This window comes from Myripristis murdjan, chromosome 6 (genome assembly GCF_902150065.1).
Source record: "Myripristis murdjan chromosome 6, fMyrMur1.1, whole genome shotgun sequence".
Lineage (NCBI taxonomy): Eukaryota > Metazoa > Chordata > Actinopteri > Holocentriformes > Holocentridae > Myripristis > Myripristis murdjan.
Genome location: NC_043985.1, coordinates 25,211,492 through 25,237,242, shown reverse-complemented (window position 1 = coordinate 25,237,242; position 25,751 = coordinate 25,211,492). Strand labels below are relative to the sequence as shown.

General features: G+C 41.7%; 1 protein-coding gene across 1 annotated transcript; it reads left to right on the top strand.

Moving 5' to 3' along the window:
* The first annotated feature begins 880 nt into the window (after window positions 1-880).
* pamr1b (peptidase domain containing associated with muscle regeneration 1b) lies at window positions 881-24,569 on the top strand. The gene is made up of 14 exons (XM_030052720.1): window positions 881-1,061; window positions 8,588-8,764; window positions 10,026-10,151; window positions 10,703-10,817; window positions 14,934-15,151; window positions 16,031-16,138; window positions 19,205-19,375; window positions 19,882-20,073; window positions 20,338-21,273; window positions 21,392-21,568; window positions 21,857-21,923; window positions 22,266-22,495; window positions 22,734-23,092; window positions 23,513-24,569. Exons 1-14 carry the CDS (start codon window positions 902-904, stop codon window positions 24,086-24,088), a joined length of 3,612 nt encoding a protein of 1,203 aa, XP_029908580.1. The 5' UTR covers window positions 881-901; the 3' UTR covers window positions 24,089-24,569.
* Window positions 24,570-25,751: the final 1,182 nt, after the last annotated feature.

Below are 25,751 nucleotides of genomic sequence, written 5' to 3'. Positions count from 1 at the left end.
TTATCTAAATCTTTTGATCTGTGTCCTCTGTTAGCTGTTGCTTGCTGTCTGGACTCCCAGTGTGCAATGAACAATAAGTGAATTAATTCCAGTACTGCATCCAGTCGAAATAAAACACTCAGGGGATCACAGGAAATTTGAACTGGTGGGGTGGGGAGTGTGTGTGCGTGTGTGTGTATGTGTGTGTGTGTGTGTGTGTGTGTCCATATTAACGACAATGTTTTCACTGGTTTGATTTTGTGACATCACAGTTGCAATCAATAGTAAACCCACTTAAACTTATTTTACCTACTTTTTTCACACATGGATTAGAAATTACCTTACTAGTTTTTTAGGCTGACATTTTTTTTTTTTTTTTTTGCATTCATAGTGTATAACCTAAACTCATAACTCAGGTGTGGAAATATTATCACCACAGTGAGGAAGGCATGTGGTCCAATACATACACTTTTATTGCTGTAAATGTTTTGAAACCAGAGTAGATAAGTTATGTGCTTCCTTACATTGTGTGTGTTTGTGTGTGTGTATGTGTGTGTGTGTGTGTGTGTGTGTAGAGCCGTGTGAGACGATAATGAGTTAAGCAAAAAAAGTTTGGAGCCTGCATTCATTCAAGAGCAGTGACGTCGCCCATCAAGCGGAGCGAGGGGAGTTTTTGGGAGACCACTCCAAGTGGAACTCCATGCGAGACTGTAACCTGAAGCCAAAGAGAAGTCAGAGAGGGAGAAAGAGTGAGAGAGACTGAGGAAGAAACAGACGGAGAGAGAGAGACAGAGAGAGAGGGAGAGAGAGAGAGAGAGAGAGAGAGAGAGAGAGATGGAAGGAGGGGGAGGGCAGGACTGAAGGGGAGAGAGAAGGTGATGTCAGCTGAGTTCAGAAAGTAAACAGAGTTCCAGACTGCAGCATGCTGTCTGCGGGACGGGGACTGCAGCTGGGGCGAGCCCATGGGGGCACCCACACACTCCCCTGTACCGGCACCCGTATCCCTGGGAAGGAGGGCTGGCTCCTCTTCGTCTCCCTTTTCATCCTCATCTCGCTGCCCCAAGGGACAGCCTGGCCCTACGGTAAGAGACTGGCAAGCCATAAGTCTCTACCCTTTACTGCTCTTCTTTTTCCTCCCTGTCTTTATCTCTATCTTTCTCACAGCCTCTCGGTCTGTGCCCTTTGTTCTCAAAAAGCTGGCATCAGCACTCTCTCAATCCCCTCTTTCTCCTCCTCTTCTTTAAGAGCAGAAAAGCATTTAGGGAGACTTGTAAAAGATGACCTATAGGGAGTGATGTAAGATAGACCTTTTTTTAAAGGGGGAGCTAAGGAAAACAGTGCAACAGAGCTTGTGCTGCACTAGAGTTTACAGCTGTTGTTTTTACATGCAAAGTGGGGATTTGCTGTGTATTGGGTCACTTTTGTGTCCAATTAAAACGGTATGTGTGATCATCATTGTTCTTCCTACTCAGTACAGTCATTCTGTGTACGTGATAAATTGGGAGATTGTTCTGAAGAACTCTATGATCATCTGTTGAAGAAAAAAAAAAACAAAACATTGCAACACACACATTCCTAGAGCCCTGATAGCAATGTAGAGCCTTGGCAGTCAGTAACTATTGTGCGAGTCTCTTTAAAGTGTTAAAGATTGTTGTGGGTGAGTTTGTCTCTGAGATCATCTCTGCCTGTTTACCCTGGGTGACCACTTGAACTGCTGCAGGAAGACATGAGTCATGTTTGAGTCAATCGTGTTGTTCATGGTAATGTGTATACCATACACACTGTCTCCAAGGCTTTTATCCAAACCTCTGCCCTGTAGCTGACTCCTCACACTCTCTGGAAGTGCATATAAATATCACGCAGGAAAAGAATCCCTTCGGTTTGCAATGCTGGCGAAGGAGAAGACACAAACACATATTTATAAGGGCCAGGGAGAGTACAACTGTGTTAAATTGCGACGATTAAGACTGTGCCCTTTGGCAAACAGCACTCTGGCAGATTTGGGTACTTTATCGTGTGGTTTGCTGAGTCAGATTTAGCGCTATTTGTTTCATAATCTTGTGTATAATCAGCTGATGACAGACGATTTTCTGTTGAGCAACACATAAGAGGGATGACAGTGATTGCTTTTTTTTTTTTTTTAAAGGGGTACTTGTGCATGTCTATGTCTGAATGTGTGTGTTTTTGGATGACATTGATTGGGTCTTTTTTTTTTTTCTTCAAAGGGAAGCAGAGGTACTTGTGCATGTGTTTATGTCTGGATGTGTGTGTTTTGGTGTCTCTACCTGAAAGAGACCCCCTTGAGGATTGTGTGATCTATGCAAAGCCGCAACATTCTTTCCTGTTTCGGCTCATCCACCCTCTGAATCCTGACATGTCCCCCGTTCATCCAACACATTTCCTTCTGTCCAGTTAGTGATTGGTCTCCTCATGCTGTGTTTAGCTAAGTTCCACAGGGAGGTGATCGGGGTTACTGGGTAGTTAGCAATAGGAAACAAAGTCCAACGTTAGGAGAAGCGTGCACAGAGCAGTAAAACATGAATAAGAAAGAAATATATATCATTAGGGACAAGAGAAGTTTGGCAGGGGTGTTTTGTTAAATCAAAAAGAAGCCCATGACTATTTGGAAAAATAATGTCTCATATTAAGGGGAAGAGTTCATTCCAATTTCAGTGGCCAAATGCTGAAAACAAATGTGCATATCTCAGGCTCCTGTTTGACCTACATTCTAGCATGTGTACATACCATTTCACCAAACTGGATAATAGAGTGATAGGGTATTTCGTTTGGTTTGTGGTTTCCTAGGGAAGGGTTATTTAAAACAATGTACAGGATGCTCACTGAGCTCTGTATGATTGGGATCATGCTGCATACAGATACGTAATGCCGACAGAGCTCCTCTGGGAGTTTCCTGTTCCACGACAGCTAAATCACTCCGGCCTCAAAATATCAGACAGCTGCTGTGGGCAGTGAGCAAAAGGAATGACACACTCGCACATACATGTGCGCGCGCACACACACACACACACACACACACACACACACACAGCAGCTATAAAGTCAACTATTTTTCCATGCTACGTCAGTGTCAAATAAGCACCATTTGCTGTGGGGAAACATTTGATTCAGTAGCAGACGTAATTCGCCATTCCATTTCTAGTACCTTTTTCCTGACACAATTTCTCAATTTCTTGCACTGTACAAAGTGTCACGATTGCTTCACCGAGATTTAAACTCAGTTTTCAACAAGAACCTGCCGTATACAGAGATGCATGTTTAACAGTGGTGACAGAGCTGCAAAGACAGAATTAATCTCTAATGCAGTATTAGGTAAGCGTATTGAGCTCATCTCAAACTCCCCATCTTCACTCTAAGCTCCTCTTAAACTCTCTGTATTGTCTGTGGATGTCTAGCTTCATTGGGTGTTGAAAATACCTTAGCTGTGGCTGTGAGCTTGATGCATAGCGAGACAGACAGATACATTCGCTCATGCTGATTAGATAATGTTTCTGAGCAGCAAGGGAGGAAGAGAATCTATAAAATAAAAGGTTTCAGTGGCAGAGACAGTGGTATGCATGGCTGTATTTCTGATAATATTTGGATAGGAAATAAGAGCTCAATAATAAAATCTGAGACCCTGAAGGCAGCTTGTATCTACAAATGCAAGCCTGGGCACAAGTCAGTGCTGATGCAAAACTGCAGATGCTGACCTTGAGGTTTTTTTTGTTTCTTTTTTCTTTTTCTTTTTTTTTTTTTTTTTTTTTTTACTCCAATGGATACAGATGATTCCGGGAATGGCCAACATTTTGTTCATTTTGGAGCTGAGATGGTCTTATGGGTAAAGTTATGATGCCCTTAGGGGTCAAACCAAGCACCTGCAGAAATATTTTGAATCTGTTTGTGAACACACTTGTATGTGTGCATGCAAGTGCATACACCATGTGCATGTATCTGTGATTAAATGCCCACATGCAAAGCATTCCTAACACAGAATAGATATATGAAGAGAGAAAAGATTCAGCAGAGAAAAACAAAATGCCAAATGAAAGGTTTGTGATCTGTCCTTTGCGGAGGTCAGTGTTTGCTGGCCGTCCTATGTGAGCAGCAGAGTAGTGCTCCAGCGGGGTGGTAAGGTCACACACAGAAACACAGAAATCACCTGATCCCTGGAGGAAAGTGGATGAAATTCCATGGCCGATTCTCCGCTCCCAGTAATAATGATATCTGTCTCTGGATCCACATCAAAGGTGTGCAGCAGAGGCAGGCAGGCTAACAACCTCACTGTGAGGCTTGTGATGAGGTGGGAGTGCCGTGAGAAATAAGGGGGTCCCCACCAGGCGACGAGGTGTCTGTAGAGATGCCTGGATTATTGCTATTTTCATTTCTATGGCTTCTTGACATTCGTGTCAAGAAGTACATTTAGGAGTACAACATCTGGAATGGAAAAAGCAGATACCAATTACATAAGACCAAAAAAGCCAAACAACCCACACAAAGATCCGCACGCTCAGCTGCAGGAGGAAAAAAATAGCATTTGTGATCTGCTGATACATGATGTGTCTATGGCTTAATGCCAGCGGGCTTCTCACACAAAGGGTAGTTACTATGGATGTGTTGGGGAAAATGGACAGACTTGACCACAAATACCAAGACATTTTTGTCAGACCATGTCAGAGGATGATCATGCTAAGCCTAACCATGGATCACAACACCAAAGCAAATGTTGAGCAGACTCTAACAAGTGTCAAAATCAGCAGAGTTTGTGATTAGTTACAGGTGAACCAGAGCACAAGATCAGATTAAGAATGCAGAAAACAAAACAGCTACTCACTGCCTTTGGTGCAATTTGCATGCCTAAGGAGCAGAAGTTAATGATGAATGATAATTGGAGTGAGATTTGCACGGCTCTGCTATTTCCCCCACACTCTCAATTAAATGTTCTCCATCTTGGTATTTGTATGGGTATTTGTGCCAACAACTAATTTCAGAGGAAATACCATTGCTAACCAAGAGTTCAAAGAGTTCAGACATACAGTACACAAACACATATGCATAAGTGCTTGCGTGCTTGCTCGCTCACTCACTGGTAGGCCTACCCTTGCACACGTGTGCTTCCACACCTGTTCAAACTTTCCTGAACAGTTAAGTTGTAAAGTCACACTCAAAATTACTATCTAGTCTGTAGTAATCTGCAGGTGTTGACCTGGATGTTTCACACATGTATGTTTATAAGGTGCTGAGCTTATCTCCGTTTTGAATACGTTCCGGCCACAAAGCACAAGCCAAACCACAGTTTCTGCAGAAATGATCTTCCTCAGTGTGGCAAATCAGTAAACAGTTATTAAGGAGAGGAGGCAGTAGTCAAGCGATTAGAAAAAAAAATGCATTCCAGCCAACACTGAGGAGAAACTTCAGAGTCACGCTGTAGAGAAAACATAACAATCTTATCAGCAGAGCTGGAGTTCAACAAACTGAATCCATTCATAGTATGTAAACACAGAAAACTGTTTGTTTCCCTATAGGAGAAGAGCATTAGATACAGAACAGAGGGATGACAAATAAAATACACCTGTGGAAACCGTGAAATAATCCTATCATAAATAGGAGCAAGGCAATAATCTTCTATAGGAATGTGCTGAGGGCGGCTTCAACCACATGAGACCGTATCTCTGCCACAGAGTAAGACACAGAATGGCAATCAATGTAATGGCATTACCAGGCCAGCTCATAAAGTCCTTTGACCCTTTTATGTTTACGTCCTATAAATCAGGTCCTGCAGTAACTCAGGCCAGCTTCCTATGCAAGCTCAGCAAGGAAGCAGTAAAGCTGTCCCATAAGAAGAGAAGATGGGGTCAGCACCTCTCAATCCCCAAGTGGCAGTCATCACACCTCTCCATCCCCAAACACTCCTCAAGAGAATTTTAAGTATTGTTTGTATCCTGCAATATTGTTTATTGCACGGTACTCCAAAAGGTTAAAAGGTTATACCAAGCCTCTGTCTTATGTAATACCCATCTTATTGTAATTATAACAATGACAGACTTATGTAGCTTATTAACAGACTTATGCATTTTAATGTAGGTGAGTGAAAGCAGATGGGAGTTTGAATGGACTCCTGGTGCACAGTCACTGAAGAAACGCAGACTACTGCAATCAATGGTTAAAAAACAGTTTAAAAAAAAAAAAGAAGAAGTTAAAAGCTTCCATACATCTTGTGCTCCAAATCCTTGTTTGTTTGTTTTTTTGTCAAATCCCAGAGCCATACTCTAGCCTTATTGGTATGCAAATACTGCTGATTATATAGAAGTATGCATTGAGAAATTCTGTTAAGGTCAGCATTCCCAGATTTGACTGGAACAAAGGATGGCAAACAAAAGATGTTTCTTGTTGTGGAATGAACAAATACTCAGTGCCATTGTTCTGACTTTCTCTCTCCCTCTCTCTCTCTCTCTCTCTCTCTTTCTCTCTCTCTCTCTCTCTCTTTCTCTCTCTCTCTCTCTCTCTCTCTCTCTCTCTCTCTCTCTGTCTGTGTCCTTTTTCTCTTAACATACAGTCCAACAGGCCATGCCCATGCCAAGCATGTTTGTGGTACTCACAATTGGTGAAAGAAAATCCACAAAAATGACAATATGAGCAGAAAATATGACCTCGTTTTTTTTTAGTCACAGAGAGGCAGACAACACAGGACAAAAGAAGAACATAAGAACATATGAAAAAAAAGTGAACAGTGATTGAAACAAGGCTGAAGGATTTTATGTCTACATGTTTTCTCACCACATAAAACCACTAGTGGGGTTCAGTGTGACACATGGACATGGTACAATGGTGATGGGTGATGATGGGTGGTTTGGTGGTTACACCCCCACCAAGCCATAGCCCAGAGGTCCATCACACATCACGGCAATGATGGACAGAAGGAGCGGGGAGGCTCTGAATATACATGTGAGGTTCAGCCATCATTCTGATCGAGCCCGGCGCTTAAATGAGCAAAGCAATAAATCAGCAAAAAAGAACAAGCTGTCATATTCCAAAACAAACAATATATTGCCAAATGACTGCAGCAGCTTTGTAAAGTATAGTGTTGCCATGATGAAAACTGTCCTCAAATAGCACCCATAAATTTGACCTAATGGCAATTGCACAGGTTACTTTGTGTGTGATCCATGTTAAAGTATGTGACATACTTCAGTCCTCTGACGTACTTCTTCAGGCGAGGAGCGGGATAGTTAAGGAGAAGGCCAGATTGTGGCTGGAGTGAAATACAATTTATGATTTCATTAATGTCAGGGGGCAGGGGGAATGTGTCATAGCATTCCAAGACATCTGTACTTCTCCTCTCCAGCTGACTGTCCACTAACAGCCTCTAAGAGATTAATCATGTATGGGTCCGGGCCTTCTTGTGTCAGCATGCCGTTATATAAATATGTAGAAGCATGCTGAGTCGCAAAAATATATAAAAGCACATGGATGTGTGCATATAGCCACGTGCATATTTAAGCCCCTCTTTTTGGCACAGAGAGGTGGACGGCACAAGACAAAATGATAGCATAGCAGGTCTACTGTGCTACCACATAAAACCACTACATGTACATGTGTAGAAATTGTTTCACAAAACATAAGCATAACACTTATGGGCTACATAAAACAATACAAACAGCAACTAAGAAACTAGGGAATAAAAGCAATTTGTATGTGTTCTTACAAGTTCGAGGGAGTATAAATGATTGGGGATGAGGGATGGATAAAGGGAGAGGGAGAGTTATCGTCATTGTTGGGGTCGGAGGAGGGTATGTGTAAAATGCTGCAATGGTATTGTGCCAAGTTTAAAGTGTAGCTTCTGTAAGTTGTCTCCCTCCACATCTGCCACAGGAGAATTTCCACTTGTCTCTGTTTCAGCTCTTAAATCCACAGTTACATAATCATGACCACTCAGACTGAAAAAAGGTCCTTGAATTGCTGCTTTCCAGGCCAATTAAACTTGGATTTTTTGTGTAAAAACTTAACTGAGGAGGGGAAGGTCAGTGTTTGCACTGACATGTATAAACCACTGTCAGATTAACAATCTGATCCTGTTTTCCATGACAATTACTTGACCATTGTGGTATGCAGCCATTACTGAGCTTATGATGTCTGATGTAGCACAGTATGAAGAAAACACATGGCTGAATGGACAGGTAGGGTAAACTACTAAGGGATATAGAGTTCCCTAAACAGAAGGTATCAACCATATGGCAGTGGAAATAACCAGACACTCACAGGGAGACTCACTTAGCACCAGTCAGACAAGGGCATGCAGCATGGATAAACACAGTCTTGTCATGAACACTTTCCACTGTTCAGGCTTTTGCTGACCATAACTCACACCAACTCACATTTTCCCACAGGCGCAACTGTTATATTTAAGATTTTTCTTTTTCTTTTTCTTTTTCTTTTTTTTTTTTTAAATCCACGCAATGCTTGACTAATCCTCCACTCTTTTGTACACACAGTTTTTCCCAGTTGAGACCAATCAAACCCACATTTTTACAGGCATGGTTAAATAAACAACATTTGCCTTTGTATTGGTTTCAGTGATCTGCTGCTCACCCCGAATTTTCATCTTGCTCAGACTACAGGTATTTGTACAATCACTGCCCCGGCCCAGAGTGGAATGTGATGTGCAGGGGCTGCTGCGAGTATGATGTCATCCGCTGTAAATGCCCGCTCCAGGGCACTCCTGTGGGCTACGCCGTGCCCTGCTGCCGCAATGCCATCAACGAGTGTGACCCCTGCATTATCCATCCAGGTAGGCCTACCACATCAATCAGTCAAATACACAATCGCTCCACGTCAGATATGGGAACAAGCAGTATTTTTAGATTGGCCCACCCCTATAATTAGCAGTCTTTGAATATGAATAGGCCCATTTGATGATGTCTTGGAAACTGCATTTCCTTGGCTGGATTTGAAAGTTATAAAGTATGAATCTGTTAATCATAGTCAGCCCATATCCATTATTTCCATCTTTGAATCTGTTCTCTCTCACATGTCTGCCATGCACGGTGCTGCCTATCATCTACACAGCTGTTTGCGGTGCAGCATGCCAAACTGTCTGATAGGGAGATTTAAAATAACCTCTTGTGTCTTAATGTCTGATCTAATATGTTATGTGTCTTGGCCAACTTCGCATTGGCTTCTCCTCTTGAATTACTCAATAAAAGAGAAAAAGATCACAGTTGGAGCTTTGATTCATGAATGAAATGTGTGTAGGATTTCTACTCACAGATGTACACATAATGTCAGTGTACATGAGGGTGTATGGGGATGTCTGCACATGTTGTCACAAGCTCACACAATCAAAATTATCCCCCATTCTCACGTTTCCTTATCATGTTATCTTCCCTGACACTACCCAATCATGGAAGCATGTCATGTTTTCTTCTTCACAGCTCTCACATGCACATGTTTTTGTTTTATAGAAAAAAAAAACAGCTGTTCATAATCAAATGGATGCCTGTACATCACGCTTTTTCTGTAAAACACACAAAAATGTGCTTGTTATAGCCCTGAGTATACCCATAAACCACCCCGTATACATCTATAGCACATTTGTTTTTTACAGCCATACCTGCAATCAGGTCATACAACGCCCCTTCACTCTTGACTGCCCTTTAAAAGCCCACAGACGGAGCGACACTGAATTGAAAATCCATCTTTCCAAAAAAGCAGTTTGGAGAGTTTTCTTCACATTTCTATTTCAGGAAGCAGCTATGTGTTTATGTGTTCTTTTTTAGTGGAAAAGGATCTTGATGAGTTTAGCAGAGCTGATGTAAAGGAAACATGGTAGGGGTCTCGGTGAAGGTGGGTGATCGGGTTCAAGCTGTTTGAGGATACTGTTGCCAGTTTGGAGAAAGAATCACGTTCCCCTCGAAAGGTTTAAATGTCCACTTCAATCCTCATTCTGTTTATTCTGTCTGTCTGACCTGTGCCTCTTCGTCTGCTTCTGTTTCTGTCTCTGTCTCTTTCCACCCCATCCCCCCACACCCACCTTGCTCTTTTTCATTCAGGCTGCAGTATATTTGAAAACTGTAAGCGCTGCAACAACGGGACATGGGGCCCCAGGGATGACTTCTTCATCAATGGCAAATATTGCGCTGAGTGTCGGCCCGGCTGGTCTGGTGGAGACTGCATGAGTGAGTAGTCTCATGCTCCCAGTTAACGGATCCTGCATGTTTTTACTATTAATAAAATATTATATCCATACAGAATGTCTTCTTTTTTCTGCTGATCTGTCTTCATGTGGGACACTTATGCCAGCTTGGAAGGCAATCAAATAGTCAAATGCCCAGGAGGCTTTCCATATCTGCAGCTGAAATAACAAATCAGTCAACATCCAGGAATGCTATAATATGTAACATTTGCATAGTGACTACAAGTGTCTCAATATCCAAATCGACTGCCGTGGGGCACAAGAAACAGACATGTTATTAAGAGCCAAAGTGTTGCATGCCTTTGTTGGCCTTGTGCCTATAGGGTTTATGTTTCCTTATGTGTGTTTAGCGTAAAGAGGCGTTTTTTTCCATGTTGACATTTTACAGTGGCTTGGGCAAACTACATGTAATTGCTTTTGGCATCAGTGTTTAAGTCAAGCGGTTGCACATAGATACTTGAAAGAGTAATCCAAAAATAATTGGCAGCTGTTTGTATTTAAATCTGGACGCTGTTCCCGTGTGTCTTTTTTCAGAGTGTGGAGGGGTGATTCGTAAACGGCAGGGTCACTTGGTGTTGGAGAGTTACCCCACCAATGCCCGGTGTGAGTGGACCATACAGGTGGACCGCCCCTTTACCATAGACTTCAGGTAAAATTATAAGACCGCTGCCTTTATTATTGTCCTGTCATTTACCTGCCCTATATCATCACTGAGCAAATGTCAAAGGTGAGAGATAACTTAATTTGTCAGTGATTAGTTTATTTTGTAATGGGTAAGTCTGCAGGTCAGTAGACTTTCTCTTCTGGTAGCTGGTACATCCACACAAAAATGCACCACATACCGTATTTCACCAATTAATCGCCAGGCCGCAAATAGCTGCCTGGTTCTTTTAAATGCCGGGGGTCTGCACCCATTTTGCGTATTAAACACCCACCCGAATAACCGCCATGGCGATTATTTGCATTATACTGAAGTAAACCCAAAATAAGGCTATTCACCTTATTTTTGCAGAAGTAAACAGTTAGCCTCACAATAACTGTGCGGCACTTCCGTTTTCTGTCAAAATAAGAGAGCTAGCTAACGTTAGAAAAAAGGGTGCGCTGTAATCTTAAATCGACCAACTAATTCTTATTTTGACAGAAAACGGAAGTGTCAGAGGGAACGACTCGCAGCGCGAGTGGCTTGCACTATGTTTGTATGGACAGATATGTTTACCTTATGCCTTACAGTACTTTTGAACTAAAAATATGTTGGACAGTAACTGTCATCACAATAATGGCCTGGTGCAGGTCAGTGTAAAAATAAATAAAGGCCTGTAGCGAATAGCCGCCTGGTTCTTTTAAACGCCTGGGGTCCAAGTTGATTTTGCGTATTAAACGCCTGGGCTATTAATTGGGGAAATACGGTAGTACATTTATTGGAAATGTCACATAAAAAAAAAAAAAAACAATATAATCATACAAGAGAGCATGCAAACACAATAAAATTATGAGCATCATTTGTATCTGAAGGGGACAAGTGTTTTTTTAATCTATTAATGTTTTTTGGCATTGATTTTCATAAAATTGGAACAAGCCTTTAAGGTACACCTGAGTCCATTCAGTGGCACACCAACTCAGTGTGAGCTTATTGATTTAGAGTGAATAAAAATGAGAGCTATTTTATGGGGAAAAATAATTGTATTGGCTTACATCTACAAAAACGTGCTTGTGTCTGCTGCAAACTGTAAAGAATACAGGAAATATTTCTACCAGTATGGCTCAAGTTGCCACAGTTTCATCTTGCATGACAGGATCAGTGCTTGGGATCTTCATTGTCCATCTGTAATAGTTATTAATGGCTGGCCCACTTAAGTCAAATTTCCACTCAGTTTGTGTGTCAGGGACTGAAGGCAAGCTAGAGTCTACACCAGTTTGGAAACCACAATTCCCTATTTTCAGGAAAGTTATTACTTTTCAGTCCTATGATAACTTTCAACTTCTATCATTTTCTCCATTACACATAAACCTTTTTTACAGTCAGCCTATTTTGCAGAGCTTTAGCAACACAGATGCTGCATACAGTTGGAGTCACCACACACTATAATGGATTATCCTGCACGAAGAAGATATTTAATGATTACAAGTTGTTTTTTTTTCTCTCCACACCGTATAAAGCTCTACTTTGAACTTCACAGTCATGACGAACTGTGATGTACGTCGACAGCCAGGTGCAAGCCATGCTGTGATGGCAAACGTCAATATGGACATGATTAATTGCCTCCAAATGTATGTAGCAGTGAATGTCACATTTTTTTTTTTTATGTCCTTTACACCATAAACGCTTCAGAGAGCCCTAAATTAAATAGAGCTGCTGTGCTCACATATGGACTAAAAGATTCTGGACTGAGCCTCTGGAGAATTTCTGGCACCACTTTCCTGACCGTATTTATTTCTTTCTCCTTTCACTCTTCTGGATAACTGCAGGGATGGCCCTTGCTATGTACGCAAATCACAGACAATATATTTACGGAACTGCAACCTACATTACTTTTGCAGGGCTTTTCGGGAGCTTCCACAGACTACATTTAGCACAATATGTGAGGGTTCTTTGAAAGAGGATAAAACTAGTAAACTTGGTCTCATGCCAAGTACTTCATAAGCCCTTCAATGATAGACCAATGAAATTAAATTTATCAGTGCTGAGGTGAGACAGGTAGAATCCTTTGTCTTTTTTTTTTTTTTTTTTTATACTTCATTCTGTAGAAGCCCAGACTTCAAATTCCCATCCTGTGGTTGTCCTTATCCAGCTGGCAGACCTCTTAAAGTCACACTCTACCACTAAACCAAACAACACATGAATTTAAGGAGTATATAAATTTATCTCAACAGTTATTATACCCACTTTAATTCTCGTTAAAACATGCCTCAAAACCACACTTCCTGAATGACCTGAGTGTATTAAAAGATGCTGAGAATGTTTTGGAAATGCTGGCACATGGCTGTGAGATTTCACACCATAACAAACAGCAGTCATACCGTTTGTTTTGGAAATAATGATATACAATCAACACCTTTTTATTAGAAAAACAAGTTTATGCACGGTGGATATTCAAATATTTTATGGGCAATTTACAGTGTTTGATAAGAAATGAAGAGATTTTTACTGGCGAGGATGATACTATTTATCAGCATGACTGATAACCTGCCAATGCAGTGCATAACTTCCGAATGCAGATGAAGAACAGATGAACTTTCCATGACGACTGGCCAAACATGGGGCATGGCCCATCAAAAAAGGCATGAAACTTCCAAGAGATTCATGCAACATGATAAAACTTGGTGGAAAGCTTGGTCATGGGGCAAAGAAGACACAATTAAACTTTCATGCCAATTGGCCAAAAAGGCCACAAAAGGCTGCATAACTCCAGCAACAGAAATACTAAAGAAATACCTAATTCAACCACACACACATAACTGTTTGATGTTTAAATTTATTAAACAAAAACAAAAAGAGAGCCATCTTTGTTGTTAAAAATGTCATAAATGTAATGTCATTTATATGATCAACTGTTCAATGGGCACAGCATGAATGTTAGTTATAAATTACCTTTTTATTATGGGATTACATATGTTTTTAAAGAAGTTTCTCAGTTGCCATGGCTGCAAAACCAAATATTGACTTTTGGCAGCTGTTGCTTGACGTGCATTAATTGTGTTCTTGTCACTGCCAAGCATCTGTTATGACAATACTACATCTCAAATATGTCATCGTGGCTCATCTAAATGTTAATATGTCACCATGGCTCATATAAAATTATTATTAACTGCAAACTGAAACAACTCTCTGTTGTATATGAATACTTGTCATATTTTTTCTGTTTTTTTTTTTTTTTTTGATTGGTCACCAAAAACAACCAAAAAAAAAAAAAAAAAAAATACAAGAATAAAGTGGATTACATGGCTATATATTTCCACTAACCTTTTTTACACTTAACAAAAACACATAAACATAAAGGTAACACTTTAATCTCCTTAATACGAGGGAAAAGGGGACACACACTCCACACCACTACTGAAAGAAGTGCGTCATTGAAAAATAGGGCAAATCACTTGTTGCAGCTGCTAACACATTCAGTAGTTTTGATTACTGCTCATTACGTGTTTTCTGGCTACAAATGAAAGTGTCTAGGAGTACGGCGATGCCAACTACTGTGGCACTGCCAGGAAACCCAACTGTGCCTTCGCAGTCCAGGAAAACTTTGGTTATACCAGAAAGACAGGAGTTACAACATTGTACAGTGGCACATTTAGTCGGTTTACTTCATTTGGTTCAGTTCCTATTCAATTTGAGTCCAGGCCCAGTGAGAATATTTTAAACTGTTTGATGTGGAAAATATAAAATCCCCGACTGTAATGGGAAGGTTCTTTGTTTTTTTTGGGATGAAATGAATTGAGGTGTGTTTGGATATGAGTGTGAAAGGCGATAGAGATGGTGATAGATGCAATTTGTAAGTGGAAAACAGGTGCAATTGGCAGTTAGGTGCATGGCAGGAACTTTGCCATTCATCACCCTTTGATTCAATTGGTTAAGGCAAGTATAGTGTTATTGATTGGGGAAACTATTCATAAGAATGCTCTATTCCCTTCTGTAGCTGCTGTCATCTGCTATTGTGCATTTAATTTGAACATCAGCTAACTTGAACACCACTAAGTTATCCTAGTGGCATTGTCCAAGGCGGTGCGCACTTGTTGGACACATTTTGTTTTTTGTTTCCATTATTAGGTTCATGATGCTGAGCCTGGAATTTGATCACTCTTGTCGCTATGACTACGTGGAAGTCCGCGATGGCGACAGCATCAACTCACGTGTTATTGGCCGCTTCTGTGGAAACAACCGACCAGCCCCAATTCAGAGCACGGGGAACACCCTGCACGTTCTCTTTGTGTCTGATGGTTACAAGAACTTTGACGGTTTCTTTGCCACTTTCCAGGAGAGCTCAGGTGAGTCAAGTGCCAGTGGCAACTGTGTGTGTGTGTGTGTGTGTGTGTGTGTGTGTGTGTTTTAAACAAACCATGAGTTACCACAAAAAACAAGAACAAAACAACTGCTGTACACATGATTTCAGTCAAGTCAACTCACGTATAGGAAATGTATTCATTAACGATGAAGCATTACAGTTGGCTTGAATTTGGTGCACTAGATCTGCTTTTATGTTAGCTTTTGAACACATTTATGTTCAGAAATCGCTGCTGCATACACATATTTTGAAGGGATAAATGCAATCCTACCCCCTAGAACATGAATACAGATGTAAACAGGCGGAGTGGGGGAGGAGGAGGGTTAAAACGATGCTGTAAAGCATGAGAAGCAGCGGCAGGGCAGCTAGACAAGCAACCTGTCGAGGTAAGCTGACATTTCTCTCAAAGGGCGTTGAATGTAGGGAGAGAGATGATGCTTGGTTAACTATGAAAAGTGCGCCAGTCAGGCGACCAATCAGCTGATGCTATCTGGGGAGAGTTTCCTGACTGAACTAGCCCTGCTCATAATATTGAAATACAGTTGCTATGCACTCACATACACACACACACACACACACACACACACACACACACACACACACACACACACACACACACACACACACACACACTTTACCAGTGGTAACAGCAGGTCCAGTAAAAATAAACAAAGACTTGCTGTGCGGAAATATCCCCACAGAATTTGCAGTGGTATATGGAAATGGCATTCATATGGTTTCAGCTTTCAGCATGAATCTTGTGGTGAACCTCATGCACTATAGAACCAGTTGTTTATGCATACAGGATGTATCGGTGTGTTGCTTAACGTAAGCTTCTGTTTTTATACTCATATCTTTACAGCATGCAGCTCCTCTCCTTGCCTGCATGATGGGACCTGTATCTTGGATACCTCTTACACCTATCACTGTGCCTGTCTGGCTGGCTATACAGGCAAGAGGTGTGAAAACGGTGAGTCTTTGTGATTTATGGCTAAAAAGCCTCTATAGTAAGACCATACTGGTACATGAGGCTGATATTTCACAAGAAACTGAAAGTGGAGAGGGGAAAGAGGTCTTCCAGTTAAGTCACTGGGCAAAAACAACAGTAGCTTTTGTGAAAACATTGCGTAAGGCAGTTTGCTGATTGTGAACCGCATAAGACATTTGAAGAAACCAAGTCTTAGAATTGACTTGGTAATGTTGCGATAGCGATCAGGTACAGCTAATGTGCAACAACAACAAACCCATCCAAAGTCAATGGTGCCTTTGACCTTTCAGCTTAAGTTTTTTGGCTGTTGTTTCCTAAAGGCAGACAGTGATTCACTGTCACAAGGGAGAGATCTGTGGTTTGGACTGGTTTCAGGCCAGCTGCCTTCCCTTTCTTTGGTCAGTCTCATCTATGGCTGTGGCCAATCAGCTGTTAAGGAAATATGTGTTAAGTATCAGCAGATGGGTTGCAAATTGCAGTGACCACCTAACAGATAAAGCTGCATGAAATTAAACAGCACGGATCCACCTATTGCACGGCTTTGGAATAAATGAGGTGAGTGGTAAAGAAGGAGAAGGAAGGAATGTGGGGGGAACTGTAGAAAAATGAGGCCACAATAGAAATATCAAGAGAGAGAGGCAAAAATATTTATTTGATTTTACTGTGTCAAGGACCCACTCTATATCACACTCAAGTTTCCCTAAAGTTGGGGAACTTGGGGGTGATATAAGGTGATATTTTCCATCACCACACTGCCAGAACCACCTCACCATGTGGGGTAACGCTCCCTCAGGGTGTGGTTAGAGTGACTTTGGCCCACAAGGGCTCTTATTTATGGGCGTCTGGATGTGGACCTGTGTTTTTTATGCCCCTTACACCTTCTTTAAGACCCCGCAAAAACAGACTTCCTAAGAGCCCCACTTGCGTTTTTTTCTGGTGGTCTCATTTTCAGGGCTAAATTTGAGTCTATAAAACTAATGGTGAAATAATCCCACTTCTATAACATGAGCCAGCTTTTCCACTGGAGTAGACGCCCATAAAATGCACAAGTTTCATTCCACACACTACGTATTCATCTGTATTCCCACAAGGAATTCTCAGCTGCTCATTTAACAGAAGACTGTTGGGATAACGTTCATGTCCCTAATGTGTGTAAATGTATAGTCTACACTTCTTCTCAGGGTCAGCTGCATCAGGTAAATTTTGGATCTCCAGTTATCATCATTAATTGCAATCATGCACTAAAACTCATTCTGCGTGAGAGAGAGAACTTGACATGTTATTGTAAGAATTCACGGTAGGAAATCATCTCTCTCTCTCTCTCTCTCTCTCTCTCTCTCTCTCTCTCACTCTTTCTCATACACACATGCTCTCTTGGCCCCTGTCTTTCTGCTTGGCTATTTCATCTTATTTAAATGTAGTTTTCAAAGAAGTGACAAGAGGAAATGGTGATTTACGTATGCGTCGTTATTCATAACATCCTCTGTTAGCATTCCTCCCTAATGCAGACCCAACTCATTATTTGGAGAGGGATTTTTTTGGAGAAAAGATGGATAGATTCTGACACGGGAGATGAGAGGACAGGAACAGCCTGTCATTTCAACACCTCACAACAATGCCCACTGAACCTCAGGGCGTTTTAACGTTTTTCCATGTTATTCAAAGAAGGTCAAGCACAGTTTATTTTTCCACGTTTGGATGTCCAAAAGCATTCTCCATCCCATAAGGGACTGGAGGCTCGAAATGCTCTAAGGCTAAAAGACAGTGATTATAGGGAGGGTTCCCTGGTTTGGAGCTGTAAAACCACAGCCAAAGCATTTCAAGGATCTGACCCAATTTAAAGTCAACAACACAGCAAACCTCCTGAGGGACAGTCTCACAGCAAGTGGTGTAATAGTGTGATCACTGTAGTAGGAATGCAGTGTGTGTGTGTGGGTGTATGTGTGTTCAACTGCAGCTTATTTTAATATAAACACAAATTAAAAAGTAAAAAAAAAGGGTAATTTTCAGTGCATGTGGGAGAAAAGCCTAGATGGCTTATTTGGAGTCCTCCCCTTATTTTAACCACTTAAAAGAAAAAGGCATCATTACTCATCATAATAAAAGACACAAAACACAACACAAGCAGTATAAGTGTCTACAAGAAACAAGCAAGCATGGAAAAGAAATTAGAGAAAATAAAAATCCAGAGAGTGTAAATACACACAGGAAACAAAATGCATCCCTGCATACGCTTAGTTCAAGCTGAAATTAGATTAGATTTTATTTTATTTTCACTGCGTTTTCAAAACTGGTAAAGAACTTCATGGTCATTTTTAGTGAATTCCATAATAATGGACCTCTCAAACCATTAGATATTGTACATAAACACTTTATACTCAATCAGTCCAAATGAAAGCAGCAAAACTGAGATGCAAGAAATAGCACATGCATGAAAATGGCTGAAGAGCAGAGTTATATTATATTTGCTGTATTTATGAAATGAATTGTGGTATTTTGCTGGTGGTTAGTATCTGAGGAATTACACACAGTATTCCACACTCTCAACTCTCTGCTACCCACTTCATAAAATGCAGTTTTATAGTAGTGGAAAACTCAAGTATGACTAAAGCTGTTTTACTGCGGGCATTCTATTTCTTCCTCATTTACGAGCCACGTGTTAATGTCTCATTGTGAACTGTTCACACTTACCATGTAGGGTGAAATTATCCATTAATGAGTCTGTAAGATAGGGTGTAATTTTAAAGCTCTGGGATGTCTCAAATGCCAGTTACAATACAGAATTACGAGATTGGAGGCTGTGAATTTCCCGGGCTACCTGTCTGACCTGCAAACATCAGACGGCATTGAGGGTCATGTATGATCTGTTTGTGTGGTCTTTTATTACCATGGAGGTGTATTGGACTGCTGCTTGAGAAATGCAGTGGATGCCTCCTAAACTCCCATGAATCTCTATTTTGATATTCCAGCTTTTTTTTTTTTTTGAAGAGAACAAACAAAATCACAAGTTTTCATACCTGAACTTTGCATGTGTGTGTTTCCACTCAGTGGTGGGATGCCGCAGGCCTCCAGTGCCCACCCATGGCTCCACCAAGGGTCTGTTTCATGACTCAGGGGCACGCATCACTTTCCACTGTGACCTTGGGTTTCAGCTGCGGGGGTTTCGCACTGCCGTCTGCCTGAAAGATGGCACTTGGAGTGCTCCAGCCCCAAAGTGTGGTAAGAGAATGATGTCAACACTATTTCTGCCAAATTATTAAAAAAATGATTTTGAGATTAGGGAAGTGTGGACATATAAAAGGGTGGATACATTCCAAAACAATGTTGTTCGCCTTTTTTTTTTTTTTTTTTTTTTTTTTTTAATTATAATGATTTAGGCTTTTTAGTCTTCTAAACATTAGCCGAGTTCAAAAAGCTTGACATTTTGGCAAACAGATGTTTGTTCAGTTTATTGTACAGTACTGGGATATGTTCAAAAGATTAAAAGGAATAAAAAGATAAAAGACTAACAAAATTGTTTTGGAGTGCGTCCACCTTTTTATATGTTTGGACTGATGCATTGGATTTGCACCAAGTTTGCTTCTTTCCTATTTAATAGGGCGTTTTAACACCATACTACTGAGAAGTTTTTCCTACAGCAGGGACACCCTTTTTTAATTTGTGAAGTGTGGAAAAGGGCACAACCTCAGCCTCTACAAGCCTGCATTGTTTTGTCTCCTCTCCAGTGCCAATGGAGAGGTTCTGTGCCCTCCCACCCAAGCCAGCACATGGGGACCACTTCTTGGTTTACGGCCCCAATGATGTCCTCATTGCTCTGCAGTACCTGTGTTACTGGCCCTATAAACTCAGTGGGAGCTCCCAGAGAGCCTGTCTCGCCAACAACACCTGGAGTGGGACTCCTCCAACCTGCACCAAAGGTCAGGCCCAGTGGCTGGAACAATGAGAATTAGAGTTTAATGGATAAGTTCAGTGCCAACAGTGTACAACATTAAGCTCATTTTGCCTTTTTTTTTTTTTTTTACAATAACATCATGCTTTGTGACACTTCAGCATAATATATTAACATACTGAGTCACAGAAAATTAGTTCATCTCCTAGACTCGTTCAGCATGACTAATCAAGTTTGAACAAACAGATTTACAATTCATTAATGATCTTTTTTTTATGTCTTTTATTCCCAGTGAATAACACACTTGATGCAGCAGAGAAGGACAAGGACAAGGCAAAAGAGACAGAAAGCGGCAAAGAAGCTGATACAGACAGTGACAAAGATATCAGCAAAAGCAAAGATAAAAGCCAAGAGAAAACAACAGGCGAAAAAGAAAGTGTGGGTGGGGAAGATATAGAGGCTGGGCACAAGAATACAACAGTAGTAGGCAGCAAAGATAAATATAATGATACTATCTGGGACAAAACTCTGGTTGAGGGTAAGGATAAAACAAGCATAGAGGAAAAAAGCACTGGGTCAGAAAAACCCACTGGAGGTAGCAAAGATAAAGTGGATAGAAAAGACACAGACAACAGCCTAAATACGGTTGAGAAGAAAGACACCGAGGTAGTAAAGCCACTCGAGGGAACAGCAGAAAAAGATGACAGGCCAGACACAAAGATAGGCAATGAGGAAACTCGAGAAATAGGAAAGACAACAGATATCACAGAAATAGTTGTGATAAAAGACAAGGGACAAGAAGAGAAAGAGCGAAAGGAGGAGCAGGTGGATAAAGAAAGAGATCCAGACAAAGTTGGCCCAAATGACACCAAGCTGAGGACAGTCACGTCCGAGCAAGAGAACACGCTGCAGATATTTGAAGTGAAAACGACAGAGAACAACACAGCTACATTTGATAACAATGACATCGAGAGGGAAAATAATACAGTGGTGTCGCCGGAGCTGCCGAAGGAAACCGTTCCCACCAGAGGAAACATCACACAGTATACCTTGTACAGAGCAGGGGGTGGGGAAGATGGGAAGCCAGTGGAAAAAACAAATATTCAAGATGTATTTGAAAGCAAACAGGGGGAAAAAGAAGAAGACAAGGTGGGAGAGGATTCTGCTGAAAAAGCAAAAGAGGAGGAAGAAACCGAAAAGGAGAAAGAAGTCAACCAAAGTATTATCGGTGAGAAACTCATATCTCCACAAAGATTTGTATATATTGTGGAAATGCATGCTTGAATGAGCAGTAGCCCACCTTTTCCATGGCCTTCACCCTCATCCACTCTCTGCTCCTCTTCCAGAGAAGAGCTGCCCCCCTCTCCCTCGCCTCTACCATGGCTATCACCAGCTGTTGCCTGGGGTGGAGCCTGAGACAGTGGAGTTTATCTGCAACCACTCCTATGCCCTCAGTGGTGATGCCCGCCGTATGTGCCAGCCAGATGGCACCTGGAGTGGCAAACAACCCCTGTGTGTGAGAGGTACTACAATCTGTTTTTGCCTTTTTAAGATCACTTAAGTGCTTTGTACAACTGTGGCTGTTGGTCAGTTGTTTGGGGGATTTGCCTGTCAAAGGTATAAATTTATGTGGGTATAAGATGTTCTGCTGATTACAACATGGATGAATATATGGCACCGCTGTCAGTTTAGTCAGCATGCCCAGCAGCCCATGGTCCAATTAGCTGTATTCAAATCACAGCAGCTGGCTCACAGCAGGTGTTAATGGGATTCTGGTGTGTGGATGTGTTTGTGTGTGTGTGTGCTTGCAGCATGTCGGGAACCCAAAGTGTCAGAGCTAGTTAGACAGAGAGTCCTGCCTCCACAGGCTCCACCCAGGTATGTTTAACAGTGCCCAAATCAGCATTATGTTACACAATGAACCTTATCGCTGACATAAAATGCCTGACATATGAAAGTGTAGCATATATCACTTTTATTATATTTTGAAGCTATAGCCGTGCATCATCAACACACTTTTACATAAGCGAGGCTTAACTATAGATCACACATGCATAAAAGTAAGCACTTTCGCTATATCACACATAAACCTAGATGGATTTAATGGCACAATACTTTAAAAGCAATAGCTTGCATGCCATCCAGTGCACTTTTCTGCAGAACTTACTCGCTCTAAGAGGTATGTATGTGGATTCTTCTCTTCTCCTCCCCCCCTCTCAGGAAGACCCCAGTGCACAAGTTTTACTCTTCTATGCTGGGCCAACAGATCCAGCCTGGCGGTCCAACTAAAGCCCCCCCAGTGCTTTCCCAGCTGCCTCAGGGCTTCCACCACCTCTACACACACATCGAGTATGAGTGTGCGTCTCCATATTACCATCACTCTGGCAGTGCTCGCCGAACATGTTTGAAGACTGGGAAATGGAGCGGGCGTCATGTCTCCTGTTCACCTGGTGAGGGCAGCAGACGACCACAAATTTCTGACCACAGGAAACATGCGCCGCACTCAGACTGCACTCACATAGACAGACGCACACATAGACATTCACAGCCAGCCAACCAGACAGATACAAATGTGTTGACTCAATCTCATGTCTTAGAATTTGTCCCTGTCCCTGCTTTTACCTCCTCCCTTTTCAACCCTTGTCTTCCCCACTCGGTCCTGTCCTCCTGTCATCTCCTGTTTGGCAGTGTGTGGGAAGCATCCGACCTTTGACCCAGAGAGGCCGGGAGAGGCTCACTGGCCTTGGCTGGCAGCCATCTACCGCCGTTCCACCAATGGAGCTGGGACCATGGTGACCAAGGCAGACAGCCAGAAACAGTCCCTGAAGAAAGGTGGTGGAGCGGGAACTGGCATCCATGATCAGGCCTCGGACTGGCAGCTGGTGTGCAGTGGGGCTCTGGTGAACCAGAGGAGTGTAGTGGTAGCTGCCCACTGTGTGACAGAGCTGGGAAAGGTGTACCCTCTGGATGCAGCTAAGATCAAGGTGGTGGTGGGGAAGAAGTACCGTGATGACCACAGAGAATCCAAAGGCCTTCAGCACCTCAGGGTAAGATATTGGTGCTCTCCCTTCTATATTTAATCTTAGTTCATTCATTGCCAATGTGTATTCCATACAAATTCCTTACTCAACACTCCATACAATTTTTCCTAACCATGATTAACACAATTTGTATTTCACAACACCCATTTTAAATAAAGTGCTAAGCAAGGTTCATCCATTTCTCCATCGCTGTTGCTTGGAGAAAAGGAAAGCCTGCATTGCAACACCTTTCGTCCTTTCACCCTGTGACTGGGTTTGCTTGATTTCTTCTCCTTTTCTCATTTCAATAACTACTTTTTTATTTCATGTTTGCTCATTGTTTAAATTCAGTGACTCATATCCATTCTTGTGCGGCATCTTTTTGTTCTCTCTCTCTCTTGCAAATCATGACTTCCCTCTTTCTGAGTCACTGTCTTTGTCCTTTAGGTGGCCTCCATTGCAGTTCACCACAACTACGACCCCTTGATTCTTGACTCAGACCTGGCCGTGATCAAGCTGCTGGACAAAGCACGGATTGGGGATCGAGTCCTGCCCCTCTGCCTCTCTGGCTCTCAGGGAAGAGAGGTGAAAACTAAGCAAGGGTTTGTTACGGGCTGGTCCCCTCTACCTGACCCAAGTTTAGGTGCTGATGAGCAGGCAAGGGTTGGGGTTGTGCAACTTGCTGACGTGGTGCCATGCGAGCAGCAGTATGCTCGAAATGGCGTGCCGGTCAGTGTTACGGACAACATGCTTTGTGCCAGCCAGAAGCCTGACTACGGTCCATCTAACATCTGTCCTTCTGACACAGGGGGTATCCTTATCCTCCCTCCCTTGGCCACAGATCAAGCCAGTAACAACCAGAACCCCTCTTTCAGCCCTGTTGAGGGTGAAAGCACAGGGCTGTGGAGACTCCTGGGACTAGTGAGCTTTGGCTATGATCAGGGAGAGTGTGATCCTGACCTCTACACAGTATACACACATGTTGCCAACTTCAAAGACTGGATAGAGAGCAACATGAAATAGAGACCTACTGTCTGACTCACCCTGTGTTCCTCCTCTGCTTCTAAAATATGTTATTTCCATCACACCTTACTGTCCTGTTTTCTTACCTCTGAAAATCTTTCAATCTTTACTCTGTTTATCCTCTCGTCTCTTTCTCTCCCCCCTCCTCCCATCTTTCTCTGCTGTACAAAAGAAGTTTTCTTACAAAAAGCAGAAGCAACACTGGACAGCACAGTACTCTAACTGAAGGTGGGTGCTAACACAATAGGTGTGTTGAACATCGATCTCTTATCAGGTGACTTCAGTGGTTCAGGTCTTTAAACCTGGGGTTACAGACTTGAAAATGACCAGAGAACTATCAAAACCCATCTTCCTTTGGGTGATGATGGTTTGCATTGTACTCATTGGTATGTATATATGATGTAATGTACTGATTTATTATCTATTCATATAAGAGATGTACATATTGTATTGAATGACAGAATGTTTTTAATTAAAGAAAACATGGGTGTGTGTAAAGGTTGGTGTGTGAAGTGTGATTTTTTTTTCATGATATTGTTTGACTGAGATAAATTAATAAATGAAGCTGAAATGAAGAAGAAATTCCTGATATTTGCTGTGTAAATAAAGCTTAGAATTGGCCTGAACTGTGGTGCAAATGCATCCGGATCAGAGCAGCACAGTTGCAATCACCATTTTGACCACCATTTCTGAGCACATTATTCACAGATCAGTTCCCTCTTCAGTGCACAAATTAAATCAACTACTTCCATTTTGAACCTCCTCCATTATTCAAAAATGGGTTTGCACAGATGAATAAGTTGCATCTTGTGCTGAACTCCACAAGGGGGCAATAAGTAAACACATTATTACTATTATTATACAGTATGCTAAGAACTCCTTCATAAGCGAAGTGCAGTTTTAAGTCCTACTCTTCACAGTAGAAGGCACACAGCTAGCCATAGGTTACTTTACAGCTGTGACTATGTCAAGGGAAAAAAAAAAAAAAAGTTTTACTTAATGATTCTGTTAACAACCTCAACAGTGTTACCAAAGCACTTTGGTTTCAACATGTAGACTTTTCAAAGTCAAAATACAGCAGTTTCACCGTTTCAATTCATGCACACCCCCAGCCCATTTGAGCACATATAAATCTTCAGCAGACTTGTTAGATAAAGCGTCTTATGAGCAGAGCCAAGCTCAAACTTTAAGCCAGTGAACCAAACCTCCAGGCCTATAAGAGCTCTATCTCCCCGTATCTGTTTATCAGCAGGCTTCTCTGTACATCTCATTATTCAGACCGAAAAAGCAGCATTTACATGACAATGAATGAATGATAATAAGATAATGAAGAATTCATTCTCCCGCAGATGACCAATTCTATTAGTCTTTACTACCATGAATTTATAGCTTCTTTAGTTATGCACCTGATTCATGTAGCTCTAATACGTATGCCCAAATAGAAAGTGAGATGAAGTAATGCAGTCTCTTCTAATATATAATATAAAATAAATGCATCATTTAGAGACAGGTGTTTTACATTAATTATGTAATTGCTGACTGTAAAAGCAGAAAGTACTTGAGACACTGAAAAAATAATGGAGGGTCCCAGTGAAATTAAATTGAAGGTCTTCTCAGTGAAGCAGGAGGAAGAGCTATCACTGATTTAAGTTGGATCTTAAAA